Here is a 15,247-nt window from a genome sequence, read left to right on the forward strand (position 1 = left end):
TTCTCCTGTCACCAGCTGCTGAGATGCAAGCAGAGAGAAATGGGAAGAGCTGGCAGCACCTTCATCCCCTCGGAGAGCAAAAGCAGCCTCACAAGCACGTTGTAGGCAGCAGCCTGAAGGACAGAGGCTGCAGGGCTGCAGTGGGACAGAGGTGAGAGGAATGACCCAGAGGGGCTCTCCAGGCAGTCCAGCAATACAGCCCTGGGTGCTACACCTGGCTGCTGCCACCCTTCCATAGGCTGAAGCTGGAGCAACCTGGCTGCAGCAGACTGCAGTTTGCTGTACCTACATAAGAGTCATCCTGGTAAGGAACTCAGTTGTTTTTGGGAAATACAGAGTCTTTTCTTCACAATCTGTTCGGCATGTTGTGTGCAAAGCAATGTGGAATGTCAGCAAGATCCCTTTGTGTCTGACTCAGCAATGGCACCATGATAAGCATGGTTTGTCCTGCAGCTTGTGCTAAAGAACGCAAGAATTACCACAAGGACTCAGCTCTTTCACAATAGGAGAACACAAGAACAGAAGAGCAGCCACACTGGGCCAGGCCAAAGGTCCATCTAGCTCCTCTCTCCAACAGTGGGCAAAAGCAAAATGCCTGGGGAAAAATATGAACACAGGGTAAGCACATACAATATTTCCCCTGAGTGCTCTCCCAGCCACCATCTCCAGATTAGAAAATTTTGGAGCCAAGGATGTTTTGATGTACTGAGAGCCCTGGGTTGCATCCTTCAACAGTCCTTGTGCTTTCTCTAATCTTTATGCTTTCTCAAGACTTAATCTTTCTGATCTCTTATTTATTTGCCCTTCAGATGCTCTTTATTGTCTTCATGCTGGATGTATGCCCCTCTATATAATTCATCTGAGTTTCTACAGAGTTTTAGTCATACATGCTCCTCCTTTCTTCTCCATCCTTCAAACTTCACAACTCATGAAGAAGATGCCTAAAGCTCAAAGTCACCCCCTGGGACTGTCCATAACTTGAAAGTTGCTACAAACCCTCAAAACTTTTTGGTTCCATGGTACGTACACGTTGTCCCATATTTCCTCACCCACACAGTTTCTTTCCGACCTTTCCCTTTTGCAGTTCTTTGTCTAAGGCTGGTGCCCCTTTTTGAGGTTTACCTGTGATCCTCCCCAAAATCTCAGTGGATTATCAGAATCTCCCCTGAAATGTTTGGCTTATTTGTAGCAGAGCTGTTGATTAGAATTAGAACAATGTTTTGGTGCTGTCGCCTCATGTAATCAAGGTTGGACCACAGAGTGTGTGACACTCTTGGACTAGGTGGATGCAACATCCATCAGATTTCTGCAGTGTGAAAAAGACAAAAGCCTTAGGTCTTTCCAGAAATCCCTGGGCAATCTTTATGGCTCCTGAGAAAGACCCATTAAACTGTCTGCAAGCCCTTTTTGACAAAGACCCCATTACGAGGGGACATGACATGTAGTGGCTCAGCTTTAGTAATTCAGAACTGACAGTGAGAACACGAGGCCCTGAGATCTGCACCATGCAGCTCGTTCCCAGAAGCAGCAAGTAATTTCCAGTGCTACTACAGTCAGGGGAGGAGATTGTGTGAGAGATCACAGCTGTCCCTTTTGGGAAGGTGGTGTCCATACTTCATCCTGGCCTTCCTCAGTGATGAATCACCTCTCCAAGAAAGATACTCCCATGAGTGCAGTGGGTTCAAAGAACTGCTCTTGCATCCATGGTGATGAGTCAAGTCTCTGCTCTCTATGCTTCCTGTTGGATTGTCATCAATGTTGACGTGCAGAGCCCACTGTTCCTCTGTGTGGGGTAAAAAAACCCAGGAGCTTCCTCAGTAGGGCTACAAGCTTTGAAATTACCTTTCCTTTCCTTTCCTTTCCTTTCCTTTCCTTTCCTTTCCTTTCCTTTCCTTTCCTTTCCTTTCCTTTCCTTTCCTTTCCTTTCCTTTCCTTTCCTTTCCTTTCCTTTCCTTTCCTTTCCTTTCCTTTCCTTTCCTTTCCTTTCCTTTCCTTTCCTTTCCTTTCCTTTCCTTTCCTTTCCTTTCCTTTCCTTTCCTTTCCTTTCCTTTCCTTTCCTTTCCAAGATGAACTAACATGGTGAATCAAAGAAAGGCTGTTTTTCCTCTCACCACTCCTTTCTTGTGGAAGGGAAGTAGGTCACAGAAAGTCATATGATTTTTCTTACTCTTTCCTCATCAGTAACCAGAGTGAAGGATTGAGGCTCATGGGCCCTGGGCAATTTTTCCCCATCCACATGCTTCACAGGCATTCATTATATAGAATTAGTTCTGGCCTAGCCTCTAGTTTTGAAGGTTGAATTCCATTGCTTATAGAAATGGCACGCTCTGGGCAGAGTGGGCACATTTCCCTGTGCTGACATCAAGGTGCAGAGCCCGTCTGCAGATCTGCAGGGAGGTGTTTGGCTGTCCTGCAGCCTCGGGCTGCTCCCAGCCAGTGCGTGTGCATCACCTCCAGCAGGGTTCTTGTGAGCTCCTGAGTGGTGCCCTGCCAGGAGATACCTGAATTTAGAAAAGCACACACAAAGAACAGAGAGGATGTACAAAAATGTGTAGCTTAACTCTTGTATGCTCGTTGCCCAGACTTGGCACAGGAGCTGTTGCAGGACTTGTGGAGGGTCAAACCTCTGCCAAGCCAGCTGTGGTTCACCTCTGCAAAGAGCACTGGGAGAATCTGTACCTATCTAACCCTGCAGCACACCATGACATCTCAAGCCATCCAGCAGATGACCAGCTGCAAACTGGTCCAAAACTGGAATTAGCTTCTGCCCTAGAAGGAGCACACAAAGCACAGAGGAAAGCCATTATCAACATAAACAGAGGCTTATTTTGGCTTTGCCTGTTGTTGCCCATTTGTGTCTGGTGTGAAGTCGTTGGCCTGCAACTAACAGCAGGTACATGCATGCATGACACTAACAAAGCAGAAGGAGATGCTGTCATTCTCCACTGGAAATAAAAATCTTGCCAGGAAGAAGAAAGAATATTTTTAAATATGGTGTTGCTACATTCCCATGACTCTGTCAAGCAGGAAAATGGTTTAAGAATTCTTACTTAAAATCTTTATCAGTGTATAAGCAGAATAAGATTCTTTAATAGCTAAGGATTTCAGTATAAAAATGCTAGGACATTTTTACATGGGATTTAATGGAACATTAAACCCCATTTAAAGTAAATATATAAATTAGCCTTTGTTTGGAAACGCTTTCTTCAGTTCAGGGAAAATAAGTTATTACAGTATTACCTCCACCCACACTTTTATTCTACCTGTTCTTTTAACTGTATTTAAAATATTAAATATTTTTAATACTTGCTATATAGGGACTGAGTTCTTAGGGGCAGGACTTTTTTGCCAACATCTAACACACCAAGGTTATGCTCAGGCTAATAGCCAGGACATCTGTTTCCAAATAAATATTAATGCTACACCTCAGCATGCACCCTCTGGTAGTTGTCAGGACTGTTATTCACAACACGCATCTCACTGAGAGGTTTGTCTGCACAGCACTCCAAAGCCCTAACAAGCTTTGAGCAGATGACAAAACAGCCTGGTAAGCTGGCAGTGGGCATTTTTGCCCAAAACCTAGAGATTTATAAAGTTTGTTTTAAAACAGAAATACATTATGGAAACACTACACATCTGCATAATTGCATGCTACATAATGCTGTGTAATTTGTACAGCCCACTGTGCTGGAATATGTGCACTGATCCCCTGAGGTCCACTGGGCTCCATTTAAAGCAGATTAGCACTAATCATGGTGTCTTCCCGCCCTTCTGTGCACAAATGAAGAGCAGAAGGAATGAATTGCTCTGCCCCTCACACAGAGACCATACAGCTCATTGTGTCCCACTCACAGCAGACCTGAGACTCAGCATGACACAGGTTTTCTCCTTATGGAGGTAGATAACATCACTATGCACAGCCCATAGGTTTCATTTTCAACAATGTCTGGTTTAATTGCAATTAGCCCTTGTAAGAGGTTTATACTGAAACATGGACACCCCTAGACCAGCCTAGTTGTCATTACAGGGCCAATGCCAGCAGCCTGAACCAGAAGCCCCTTTGGTCACACTTTGGCTCATCCTCCTGCTGTTTTATCAAATGTACTTCGGACACCTCTGAGTTCCAGCTGCCACCCAAGGACAAACATAGCAGTGGCACATTTTGGTTCCAAATGTCAAGCACAGCAGGTGTATCAGCTGCGGGAGCTCATGGGTGCCCCATAGCCACAGCACAAACCAGCCCTGGCGCTGAGCTGTAGGGGTTGGCACCACGAACCTGAGCTCTGAGCTGTTCATGCTAAAGAGCAGCTGGGTCTCTCCTTCCCTCTTGCCTGCGTGTCCCATGGACTCCAGCAGCAGCTCGACATGGGATGTGTCAGTGAGAGTTAAATTAGCAGCTAGAGCTTGGCTGAGAAAGGCACACAGAAAGCAGAAAGCTAAAGGGACATCGTGGTGCCAGTGCTGTTTCTGAGATAACTCATTTGAAACCAAAAGGGGAATAATATATTAAAACTGAGGCAGAATTACACAATGAGGAGGGGCTGGGATACAACCCAGTTGACAGAGTCAGCAACAGAAGAGAGCCTTAGTCATGCATCAAGAGAGGAACTGGATACATTTTTGGAAGTGAAGCAAGCTGAGGCAAAAAGTCACTGGCAAAGGTTAAATGAGCTGGAAAAGAAACTTATTTATGTGTCCTGGGCTGATAAGGGCAGGGCCTGCTGCACTTTCAAGGTAGACTTCCCCTATTTCTTAGTGTTTCTACACTTCTTGCAGACTTTGTTCATATTGATGAGATTAAATGTAATTACTTTAGAAGTGTGAAGACATGATTGCTTTGAAACTAAATCAATGGGAAAAATCCAGACTTCCTTCACCAAAACCAGCAGAGAAAGGCTGGACTTTGACCAGTTTGGCAAAAATCAGTATTCAGCTTTTGAGAACACATAACATAACAAACATAACATAACATAACATAACATAACATAACATGACATAACATAACATGATATAACATAACATAACATAAACATAACATAGCCAGCACTTGAGAATATATTGCTTACATCATAGAAGGGATATTCTTTCTTTCTCTACCATGAAATCAAAGTACATATGGCATGAAACACAAGCTGAAATTTTACAGCTCCCATTGGTTCAGCTTCTCTAAAAAGTCAGTGCTGTGCATATGCACAATCTCAGTGGGAAAATAAGGATGAAGCATCCTGGAGAGAACAGTCTCCCCTGGCTCACATTAAACATATCCATTCAAGCACATGTATCACATCCAGCACCACCATCACCTACTAAGTGGAAATTGAAATCCTTTAAGCAAGGGGAGGGAGGGGGCGTGTGAGGGGTGTCTTCCCTCTAGACTCCAGAACGAGAATGAAAAGTTACATCAGGTTTTCTCAGAAGCTAATCTGTGGCTTTCAGTCCAACATGTGTTGTTGCCAATGACTATTTGATTTCTGCATCAGCAGGTCACGGAGATCAGGTGGGGGCAGAGGGAGTGCATTTATCAGCCCAATGAGACAAGGCTGAGCTCTTTGTCCACTGACTCCTCCTGTGGTTGGCGTCTCCCTGTCCTGAGACTGAGGGTGTGGGGTGGAAGTAACCCTTTGAAAAACACAACCCAGCTGTACTCAAAGGCAGCTGCTGGCCACCCCTGGCAGGCAGCTGAGGTGCTCCTTGGACAGTCAGGGGTTCTGTAAAGCCAGGAGATAAAATGACTGTGTAATGCGTGGTGTTTGCTGCTAAAGGCTGGACAGATGAGACAGTGGTTGTGATACCTGTGCTAACAATACCACATTGATTTCCTCGCAGCCACTGCAGGGCCAGCAGCTCAGGCACTGCCCTCTTGCCTCCTGAGTTATTGTCCTCATGCACAGAATTCTCCAGGGCTGCATGTCAGACTCAACAAGAGGCCCAAGCTCAGAAGCCACCGTGGCAAAGGCCACTGAGCAGCCCGATGGGTGCCATGGCACTGGAGTGACCAGCCTTGCTCCAGGTGAGTGGTGTGGACTCACCACACACACTGCCCCTGCTGAGAGCATTCCCTGCTGGGTGGGTGCTCTACAAAAGCACTGAAATGGGTGCAGGACCTACTTTGTCAGAAAACAGCATTAGACAAGAGGCACCTACTGACACAAAATGTGATGTAGGGTGTAAGATCTGCATCCTGGCTCTTGGAGTCAAAAAAAGGACAGAAGTGGGAGGAGGATATGATCACTCTCATATCCACCTGGGATCCTGCCTATGCTGCAAACACACTGGGGCAGGAGGTCCAGCTGCAGAGCCACTTAGTTCTGGAGCAATCCGAGGGTATTTTGGCCCCTCAGACTTGCACAGCATGATCTTTTCCAGCCTCTCCCCAGAGCCTGAGGGAGTTTGGCCTGATTTGTTCTGATATCCTTGATTTTGGATCAAGCCCAGAATATAAGCAGGTTTCAACAGAAGATAGTTGGGACCAAATCTACTCAAAGAACCCTAAAGACAAGCTGATAAAGGAACATTTATGACACAGTCCCCATTTTATTAATGAAGCAAGAGATAGAGGAGATAACAGATTAGAGGACATAAAGCCTCTACCTTCCTCTCCCAGTCCATGATACCTATCAGGCCCAACTGGCTTTAGCCCAAGGACCTGAAACACTGCAGGGCTGAGGCCTAAGGTAAAACATCATGAACTGAATACAGATCTCCTGGTTGTGGCCATGATTCCTGAATGATAAACGCAACTTCCCTCACAATGAAACGCTGACTAGATAATAATAGCCTTAGATAAAACTTTTACAATAAACCACTTCAGTTTTACATTGAAACGTAGACATCTGGAATGTGACCAGAACGAGGAAAGCAAGAACTTGCAGTGTCTGGAAGGTCCACCAGGAGCTCATGGAGGAACCTCAGAAGCAAGACTTGCTCCTACCAGCTTTAGACACTGATGCTAATACAAAACTGTAACTTCATTAGCAGAATTGCATGATTGCAGCATAAAAATAAGTTTGAAAAGCAGTTAGAAATTACTAGTGTGTACTCGCAGCAAAATGAATTTGTCTCATCTTCCTAATGCTGACACGTGGATGCTTCAGTTGTGCAAGTTGTACATTGCTGCATGCCCAATGGGGGGGTCTATAGCATCTGACTGAAAAAAATCTGCATTTCCTGACTTGTTCTTACTTTTCATACATCTTGGAATAATGTACAATAAGGTACAGTTTTCTCTCAATCTTTAAGTAAAACCAACCAGAAAAAGACAAAAAGCAGGTTATAGCCAGGACTGTTTTCAAAACATCTGCTCTTCAGCTATTCAGGCTCTGTGCCCTGTGAAACTAGATTTTAATGAAGAAGGAAAGGAAGAGGAAGCAAAATAACCTGTGGCTTTGCTTCTGAAGAACTGGATGGTTACATTAGGTTTGCTTTAGCCTGACTGTGAGCACAGGTGTTAACTACAGAAAATGTGTTGCTTTCCTGAACAGTAGTCTTTAGTAATGGGGGAGGAATGCATGGTGTGGTAGGAAGGAGTCTGTTGCAAGTCAAGTAAGCTCATGTAGTATAAAATTCTCTTCCAGTTGCTACATATTGAATTTATATACTATGTAGCAGAAGTATATTACTGGCTATCATTGTTTCTACAAGTACAGGTGAGTCCAACTGCACCAACATGAATTTGAATATGTCAAGAATATAATGAACTGCCAAACACTTCAGAAATTACTCAGTTTCACTAAATCTTAGCAGTAGATCCTCTTATATAACCTAAAGATCTCTTTTTGTTTTTAAAATGCACCCAGTGTTGTCTGGTTGGCTACCAGCTGCTGCTGTCTGCCTGCTGTGGTTGGTAACTGTAAATGTGGGGCCATTTTGAAACCAAAAGATTAAAGACAAGAAGAGGAAGTCCAACAACTTGAAGATGCTATCATCAATGCACAGCTGGCCAGGAACAGGAAGCAAGGAGGATGGCATACATAATATACAGCTTCTACAGCAGCAGGACAAACAAAGATGAAAGGCTGTAGAAATGGTAAAGGTTGTTTCTCTATAGGTATTGTCAGTGCTTCAGGCTGGGCATTTGTGAGCAAGGAGAAGCCACTTACAGCATGGGCTGCCATGGTGCAGGTGAGGGACAGTTTGTCCTACAGCACAAATGCTTTTTCAGCTGGTTTAGAAAGGGAGCAGGACAAAGCACGGAATAAATCTGCAAGGAAACTTGAGGATCAGACTTCGTTCTTGTGGATGTTAGAACTTTGTATTGACCACAGTGCAAGGGTATTCAGGATCTGAATGGCTTAATCACCTACTTTACTTGCAGATGAAATAAGACAAGAAACAGGACACAGCTTCACACGCACAGCTTACAGGGAAACATAATGTTATCATCAACTCAGGAGCCCGTGTGCAGTGGAAAAGCTGCCATTAGGAGAAAGGCCACTTCAGGCCAAACATGAAGGAGCCAGATGTGGCAGGGCACAGCAGCCACTGAGAGCAGGCCTGGAGAGTCAGGAACTGCTGGAGCTGCTGACCATGAGAGCTGCTCTGCCCCCGCCCAGCCTCAGCCCGAGTGAGGGCTCTGCCAGGCGGGCAGGAGCACACAGCTCTGTGCTCTGGGCACTTGGCTGGCACGTGAGTGTGCTGTGCTGTGCCTTCCCTTGCAGCCATGGCTGGCAGCAGCATGCCACACCATCCCTGCTGCAGCTACGTGCAGGAAGGGCATCCACACAGAGACTCAAATATTTTTCAATTCCTTATGATCCCTGAAGGCCAGTGTAAACTAGAAGAACTCTCATGCCTGGAAGGAGCAAAGCATTAAGGCTAGTGCCAGGCACAGGAGAGGGAAATGAAAGCATTAGACACTGACTTGCAGGCAGAGTTCAGCCAGCTCCAAGGAAACCTTCACAGTGCAGTCCAAATCAGTTTTTAGGTTTTGTTAATGCCATGAAGTAAATTGTACCTGTAATGCATTTGCATCCATAGCTTGCATCAGGTTGGATTAAGGTATAAAAAGCTTCTTAAGCACAAAAGTGCCCATTGTAAAAGCGCTGTCATTAATGACACTGGGCTCATTTAGAGCACAGCTCAGGCACAGCCTACCTAGCGTCACTGTAGAGAAATCAAAGTGGGCACGTTCAGCCTGAGCACTAATACTCAATATCTGCACCAGTGAGGTAATTATAATAATCCCTTAATTACTGGCACCAGGAGAGTTTGAGGAAAACCTGCCTGGCAAACAAGCTCACCCTATAAAAACAGAAGTTCACAGACCTGAGAAATGTGGGAAATATTCAAGTGGATGCTTATTTATTCACAAATAAAATATAGTCAAAGAGGGAGACACGTGAGAAGAAAAAGTAGAATCCACATTTCACACACAGCTTTCTGGTCTTTGCTCTTTGTTTTCCTTAGTCCTTTCCAGCAGAAACATGGGATCCATTAAACAGACTTCATGGAGGTCCCTCTGTGCCCCAGATCCTCATCCTTTGCACTTCACCTACTGCAAGAGCAAGAACAGGGAAAAGCCCAGGCAGGATGCACCAAAACACGATCTAGCTGGATGCCAGTGCTGTAACCACGAGCTCCCACTGGTCTCTGCACAGCAAACACGCAGCAAGCAGCAGTCCCTGTGCTGTCCTAAATGGCATAAGGTGCTAACAGGAAACGCAGAAAGACTAGATAAAAACTGAAAGGAAGTGAGCAGCACCAGATGCAATGAATTTTACCAAGGACTAGGCTGTGCCTGAGCAGCTTGCCTGGAGTGAGGGGCTGTGTGTGGCTCTGCTGCCTCAGAAGCAGAGAGTGTGGACTGTTAGTCACCACTTGTTTCCTGTTCTCTCCCGCCTGTGCACGGGAGCAGCTTGTGCCAGCAGGGCACCCCTACCCTGGGCTGCAAGGGCGAGGGAGCAAGTGGCACCAGCACACTCTGTGAGACTGCCATCACCCCTGCTTGGCCAAGGGTGCCCCAGGTGTCACGTACAGCACGTGGAGACGCTGCCCTGGAAGCACAGGTCACAGCCCTGGCAAACTCCAAGGAACTGGCTTGGTCAGAGGAGAGGAACAATCTCAGATACATTCCACAAGAGAGAAATCTCCTTGGAAAGGTTTAAAAAATGGGATTATTTAACAATTTGGCATCTCAGGGCACTGGAGTGCCCTGCTTGCACCGAATTTTCCCTCTTTGATTAATTAAACAGGTGGCCACAGACTCTAGCTCCAAGAGGAACTTGGTTCTGTGTTCTCAACATCAGAGCTCCAAAGGGGATGATGGGAAAGATATCATGCTGGGCTGCATGGAAGGTCTACTTAGGCTCTGCAAAGTGTGCTTTCAGGACTGTTTACTAACAGCAAATCACACTGTACTCAAACTACAAACCACTGCAAACTTACTAATGCAGATTCATTAAAATAGAATAAAATAGGCCAAAAAAAGCACTGAACAAATTCTACCACAACAATCTTCCCTTGTCAGGATAGCACTTGTTCTTCATCCTCAGTGTTTGGCTGTAGCTAATATCAACTCATAAAAAAATTCACAGGCACTTTTGGCATTTTTTAATTGGTGGAAGCATAGGCAAGTCTGCATTGGGGTCCAGGTGTGAGTTTAATTGATTAACCCATAATTACATTACACTGTTGCACTATATGCAGCAATACCAGTGGATAAAGCTTTAGGGAAATAGGAGTTTTATGAAGCAAATAAGTTCATACCCCCAGTATCCTGGGGTACCATCAGTACATATTTCCAACTTCAGATGACCAGACTAGTCAGAGTATCCAGGGAGTCTGTTTCTCAGAGAGGGAGTGTTGGGGGAGACAGAAATGAGCACAAACGTAGTGGAAATGTCTAGTATTAATTAAACCAAAACCCAAGTCCAGCACCCTTTGTGACTTATGCTTTGAGAGCAGTTGCATGCAACACTTTGCTGCAAATTGCCTTGTTCTGCGATTGTAAAAAAGAAAACAAGCATTTGAAGAATTGTTCTTATATTCACTCCTCCAACACCAAATATTCAGCCAAGTTTACAGGCTTCACTGACTTCAGTAAAGATACCCCCAGACTAAATCTGGCTTGCTGAACTTTGTGCCTCTTTCAATTTGGAGTAAATGTTATTAGTCGTGAAGACGATGCACTGAGCCAGACAGGGCAGGCACGTGCTGTGCGAGCTTCCCCACAAAAGTTCTGCTGATACAGCACAATCCTGACCTGGCCAGGATTACTGGTTTTACAGTCTGCCTTTCTTAAAGAGAAACTCCTACCAATGTGACACTAGATACAATTGTTCTGTGGCAATGAGCACAACCTTCCTAGGAATTACATCAAACGTACTTCACAGGTAACCCAAAACAGCTTTGAATTCTTCTATGGATCTAAAAGAAAATAAAACCTAAATAAATCATCAGGGTAAAAAGGGTCATTTACCCATCATTTACACTGGAAGTTTGATGTTCAGGTTTCACCAAAGACCTCTCCAAACCTAGGTAAATCTACCAAAAACAGAGCATGCCACACCTGGCTAACAGCTTCCTGGAATGCTCTAGTAAGCTGGTAAAGGAGATACGATAAAAGTGCAATATTTTTATGAAGACCCATTAAAGGTGTGCATATCACAAAGGATGTGTGTACTTTGCAGCACAGAAAGACACCAGCAAAGTTATTGGAGCAGATTCTGACACTTTTTATACTCTTACTATAATCATGTTCTCTGACTTGCCCTCAGGCTTAATAATGAAGTGATTCTATATAATGGGTGGACTAGAGAGTTGTATATATGCGCTCTGCTTAATTGCCATTGTGTGCTGTGGTTGATCATGCAATAACAATGAATCCATCATAATTAAATCTGGGAATTATTAAATTGATTCTATTTATACATACTGTCATCTTCCATAGGAGCTGCAAAAATCTGTTGTCTTTAATGAAATTGCACAAAAAATCTTGGAGCCTGTTTTAAATCATATAAGGCAGAGTTTTACCTGTGGTAGTTATTCCTAGTGAAAACTGGGTAATTATTTTGTGCATAAATAAAGGATCAAATTCACATTTGTAATAATTAGGTTTGTTTGGCTTTTAATGTCAAAATTTAAGCACTTAACTTGTTTACTGCCTAACTATAGATCAGTTTTTGTGGAGATGTTTATAATGAAATTCAGCAGCAAGGGAGCAATATAAAAACCAAGAAACTGGAACCCATCTCAGGAATAGAAGTTCAGTATTGTCCTAATAATTATGCTGGCAGCCACATTTGCATGAAACCATTTTTTGTTCTGTACTACTCAATTAAGGTTATTCAGCTGCCTTGATGTGTTTAGAAACAAAACCACTGGCATCCAAATAAGGCTAATAACAAAAATGCAATATGATGTTTCCCATTTCCAGCAAAGGGTAAGAGAACAGATGTTCCTTATGCTGCCATGTTTCACCAGCACAGGGGGGAGCTGAGAAAGTTTGCAGTTCATAGTGACAGTGCCATTAAACTAATGTAGTGCAGAATGTGCCTGATGGAAGCATGCAGCGCTGAACAATCTGCTTGGGCGCCCAGGAAAGGATGGGGATAACTGGAACTGACCTTGCAGGTTAAAGAAGAAAACAAACATTCTAGCCTGTCTCCCCGTGCTGCACAGAGCCATCAGCTATTGGCTAGGACTGCCAGTGGCATTCAGCAGGACATGCAGCCTGTGCATGCAGGACACACAGCCTGTGCATGGAGGACGTACAGCCTGTGCATGGAGGATATACAGCCTGTGCATGGAGAATATACAGCCTGTGCATGCAGGACGTGCAGCCTGTGCATTCAGGACACACAGCCTGTGCATTCAGGACACACAACCTGTGCGTTCAGGACACGCAGCCTGTGAATTCAGGACACACAGCCTGTGCATTCAGGACACAAATCCTGTGCATGCAGAACATGCGGCCTGTGCACATAGGACGTGCATCCCGTGCATTCAGGATGTACAGCCCGTGCATTCAGGATGTACAGCCCGTGCATTCAGGATGCACAACCTGTGCATGCAGCCCATGCAGGCAGCCCGTGCATGCAGGCCATGCATGCCGTGCAGCCTGCACTCTGCCCTGTCCCGTGCCCCGTGTGAGCGGCACCAGGCAGCGCGGCTGTGCCGGGGGGCTGTGGCTGTGCTGGGTGGCTGTGCCGGGTGGCTGTGGCCGTGGCTGTGGCTGTGGCCGTGGCTGTGGCTGTGGCTGTGCTTGGTGGCTGTGGCTGTGGCCGTGGCTGTGCCGGGTGGCTGTGCTGGGTAGTTGTGGCTGTGGCTGTGGCTGTGGCGGTGGCTGTGGCTGTGGCTGTGGTTGTGCCAGGGGGCTGTGCTGGGTGGCTGTGGCTGTGGCTGTGGCTGTGGCTGTGGCTGTGGTTGTGCCAGGGGGCTGTGCTGGGTGGTTGTGGCTGTGGCTGTGGCTGTGGCTGTGCCGGGGGGCTGTGCTGGGTGGTTGTGGCTGTGGCTGTGGCTGTGGCTCTGTCTGTGGCTGTGCTGGGTGGCTGTGGCTGTGCCGGGTGGCTGTGCTGGGTGGCTGTGCCGGGGGCTGTGGCTGTGGCTGTGGCCGTGGCTGTGGCTGTGGCTGTGGCTCTGTCTGTGGCTGTGCTGTGGCTGTGGCTGTGGCTGTGGCTGTGCTGTGGCTGTGGCTGTGGCTGTGGCCGTGGCTGTGGCTCTGTCTGTGGCTGTGCTGTGGCTGTGACTGTGGCCGTGGCTGTGGCTCTGTCTGTGGCTGTGGCCGTGGCTGTGGCTATGCTGGGTGGCCGTGGCTCTGTCTGTGGCCGTGGCTGTGGCCGTGTCTGTGTCTGTGCCCGTGGCTGTGGCTCTGTCTGTGGCCGTGGCTGTGTCTCTGTCTGTGGCCGTGGCTGTGGCCGTGGCTGTGCTGGGTGTCCGTGTCTGTGGCCGTGCCCGTGGCCGTGTCTGTGTCTGTGGCCGTGGCTGTGGCCGTGGCTGTGGCTCTGGCTGTGGCTCTGTCTGTGGCTGTGGCTGTGGCTCTGTCTGTGGCCGTGGCTGTGGCCGCGGCTGTGCCGGGCCGCGGCTCGGGAGCGGCGCCGGGGGTGCCAGCAGCGCGTCCCGCGGCTGCCGGGGCCCGCAGCGATCCCGATCGCTCGTGGGCAGCGCTTGTGCCACAGGCGGGGTGGACAGACACAAGGTGGCAGTGCTCTCGGGAAATCGCCGCTCCTTCTCTGGCATCTTCCAGAGCCGGCGCTGCTGCTCGGAGCCTCGGCATGGCCGGGCTCCTGTCACCAAGGGTCCCTTGGTGCACCGGTGCGCCACAGGCCTGCTGGCAAGGCCGGTGGCTGTCACAGCAAAGCGCCACGTCTCCCTTGGGAGGTGATGTTCTCCGGGTCTGTGGAGAAGGGGACGCTGCAGGATGGAGCTTTGCTTCTCCCAGCTCCAGAGGCCTCCCGTGGCGAGCATTGGCCCCGTGTGTCACACTCAGGGACACAAAAGCTGCAGAGGAAAGCGCCCCTGATTCGGAATTGCGCCCCAGGCTCCCAGCGCCGAGCACAGCCCCCCGCGCTGTGGCAGGACAGCTCGGCTCCCTGCGGCACCACTGCCAGCGAGACAGGGTCACAGCTAGTGGGACAACCAGCTGTGAGCCCCGGCACTGCCTGTGCTCCCTAGGAAACACCTAAGTCCTTTTGGAGCCGCTCTCCATCCCCCTCGGGCACTACACCCAGTGACAGCTGAACAGGGAGAGCCTTTCCCACTGGAAATGCCCAGAACGAGTCGAACAAACCATTGAGCAAACACATTCCCCCTGGGACATCTCCTCTCCTGAACTCGAGTCATCCTAATATCCCAAGGACATAAAGCCATGAGCAAAATGCTGCATGACATGTTAGCACATTCTGAGGAGCGGGGACAGGAACCACAGACTGCATCCACTGTCTTCAGAGTCTGCAGTGCCCAGTTAAAGAGTTCACGCTCGGCCACGGGGCAGGCTGGGCGCCTCCATGGGAAGGCTGCTGGAAAGCACACAGCATCAAGCAAAGGGCAGGTCTCCAGTGGTGCAGATGAGATCAGGGCCACCAGCAGAGGAGGAGACACACAGAGTCCACTGGCCACCAAACCAAAGTCAAATGAACCCAATATTGGTTTTGTTTTCCGTGCAAATTCCTCGGGAAGGCTGTGAGTGCCCAAGCAGGCAGGTTGTGCTCCAGCCCTCTCCTGACTGACCAGGGGTGCTGAGCACCTCCTCAGCTGCAGCAGGGCCTCAGCACTCTCCAGCATCAGCCCCTGGGGCAGATCTGGAGTATTT

General features: G+C 47.7%; 1 protein-coding gene across 5 annotated transcripts in view; it reads right to left on the reverse strand.

Annotated features, from left to right (window-relative positions):
• LOC146766374 (uncharacterized) overlaps window positions 1-15,247 on the reverse strand; it is an 84,904-nt gene that overhangs the window by 24,762 nt on the left and 44,895 nt on the right. For all 5 annotated transcript variants that reach the window (XM_085589444.1, XM_085589443.1, XM_085589442.1 and 2 more), the window contains exon 1: window positions 1-15,247. This exon is cut by the window's left edge; it is cut by the window's right edge and continues 44,895 nt beyond it. In XM_085589444.1, coding sequence (XP_085445570.1) covers window positions 12,943-14,403 — 1,461 coding nt within the window. In that variant the 5' untranslated portion in view covers window positions 14,404-15,247 and the 3' untranslated portion in view covers window positions 1-12,942.

This window comes from Lonchura striata, chromosome 11 (genome assembly GCF_050655825.1).
Source record: "Lonchura striata isolate lonStrDom1 chromosome 11, ASM5065582v1, whole genome shotgun sequence".
NCBI lineage: Eukaryota > Metazoa > Chordata > Aves > Passeriformes > Estrildidae > Lonchura > Lonchura striata.